The sequence below is a fragment of the Alligator sinensis genome, unplaced genomic scaffold, assembly GCF_000455745.1.
Source record: "Alligator sinensis unplaced genomic scaffold, ASM45574v1 scaffold700_1, whole genome shotgun sequence".
Classification (NCBI taxonomy): domain Eukaryota; kingdom Metazoa; phylum Chordata; order Crocodylia; family Alligatoridae; genus Alligator; species Alligator sinensis.
Window position 1 is genome coordinate 227,202 of NW_005842531.1, and position 1,763 is coordinate 228,964.

The 1,763-nt window shown below is 50.7% G+C and overlaps 1 protein-coding gene across 1 annotated transcript in view; it reads left to right on the top strand.

Annotated features, from left to right (window-relative positions):
* Positions 1 to 1,049: 1,049 nt before the first annotated feature.
* UBXN2B (UBX domain protein 2B) overlaps positions 1,050 to 1,763 on the top strand; it is a 30,288-nt gene continuing 29,574 nt past the window's right edge. The window contains exon 1 of the mRNA XM_006031823.3: positions 1,050 to 1,089. Coding sequence (XP_006031885.1) covers positions 1,050 to 1,089 — 40 coding nt within the window. The remainder of the gene's footprint in view (positions 1,090 to 1,763) is intronic.

A 1,763-nucleotide genomic window follows, 5' to 3' on the forward strand; every position in this document is an offset into this window, starting at 1 on the left:
TCTCCTGCTTTCTGACCTCAGTTTGTACCTTGTCTCTCAGGCCTCCCTTTCATCTTTCCTGGAACCTGATCCTGTGCCCTCTGCTCCACTGATCCAGACCACAATTGACATCTTGGTAACCTGTACCCCCCACCTAGCAGGCTTCCTGGTTGCCCTTCAGGATCTACCTGGAGGCCCAGCCACCTAATTCCTGGCTGAACCCTCACACTGGATTTCTTCTATAGACTCAAATGTGGGATCGCTGCACCTTGGGACACAATACTTTCAACAGTAAATGATCATTATGTGGCCCTAGGCCATTAAGTAAATATTGACTTGTAAATTTCTTGAGGCAACTTGGGTACTTGGTTGATCCTTACACACAGTTTTGCCAACTCAGGTAATTTGTTGTAATAGCTGTGATCCTTGTTATTTTTCTTCAAGCCTCAGCTCACGGAGCTATATGTAAAAGTGAGGATTTCAGATTTCATTTAATTTCAGAAGAGTATGTTTCTACGCCTCTTGGTCACAAAGAATCCCTGGACTCAAACACCAGAAGGCAACTGAAGAGAACTTATGCATCTTCCAGTTTAAGCCACTTTGGGCAGGCTAGTCTGAGACACGTGGAATTGCCCAATGTAGAAGTAATGTTTAGAGTGCCAGTCCAGGAATTTTGCAAAAGACAAGGATGTCTTGGACAATATCTTTTATTGGAATAACTGCATGGTTGCGATAAGGTTAGGCAAGCTTTTGAATGCAAGGCTCCTGAAAATTAAGGTAACCTACTGAAGAATGCCTTACATTCAAAAGTTTGATTAACCTTATCCCAGCCACACAGTTTGTCCAATAAAACCTGGAAAAAAATCCTTGCTTCCAACATACGGGGAAGACTTTAATCCTTCTCACCCCCTAGAACAGTGATTCTCTACCTTTTTAGATTCAAGGCATCCTTCGATAGACAAAGGTCACCCCTTGAAAAAGGTCAGTTCTTAGTTTTCACTTGATTTGTGACTACAGGAAAATAACAGAACAATTCTTGTTGCAAAGAACTCAGACTGCAATAGGTCACAATGCTTTTAATACTATGGATTCTTCGGGCCTTGTTGCACGGTAATTTCGGGCAGCTCCTGGAGCTCCTAACACCTGGGTTGTCTGCACATGAACACCTAGGGTTACCATACATCCAGGTTTTCCTGAACATATCCTCTTTTTGGGTCTGGGCAGTTTTTTAAACTGCTGCCCCTCGTTCCCGACCCACAGTACCCCAGGCAAGCGTTGAAGGGTAACCAGGAGGTCAGCTAGGAGGAGGCAGGGGCCTGCAGGTCAGGAGTGAGGGGCACTGGCAGCGCTGTGGGGGGCTGCGGCTTGGGAGGGCAGGGCACAGGCAGGGCCAGGGGGCTGCATGGGGGCAGGGCATGGCCTGGAGGGTGGGGAACGAGGGGCAGCAGAAGGCGCGGGGCGGGAGAAGGGGGGGGGGGGGCAGGGGAGGAGGGGCAAGGAGCTGCAAGTCAGGAGTGAGGGGCACCGGCAGGGCTGGGGCTTGAAAGTGAGGGGCAGGGGCTCACCCTTCTCCCCCCTCTCTTTCTTGAAACTGGAAAAAAACACGGCAACCCTTGAACACCCGAAACTAGTATCAGGCAGTGCTTGGGCGGCTCAAAGGTAGCAGGTTGGTGTGTGACCCGCGTTACCTGGCCGGTGTCATACTGCGCGGCAGGCGCCCAGGGAGACACCGTGTGAACGCGCCCCCAGACCCGCCGGAGGCCATGGCTGCCCCAGCGCCCCCG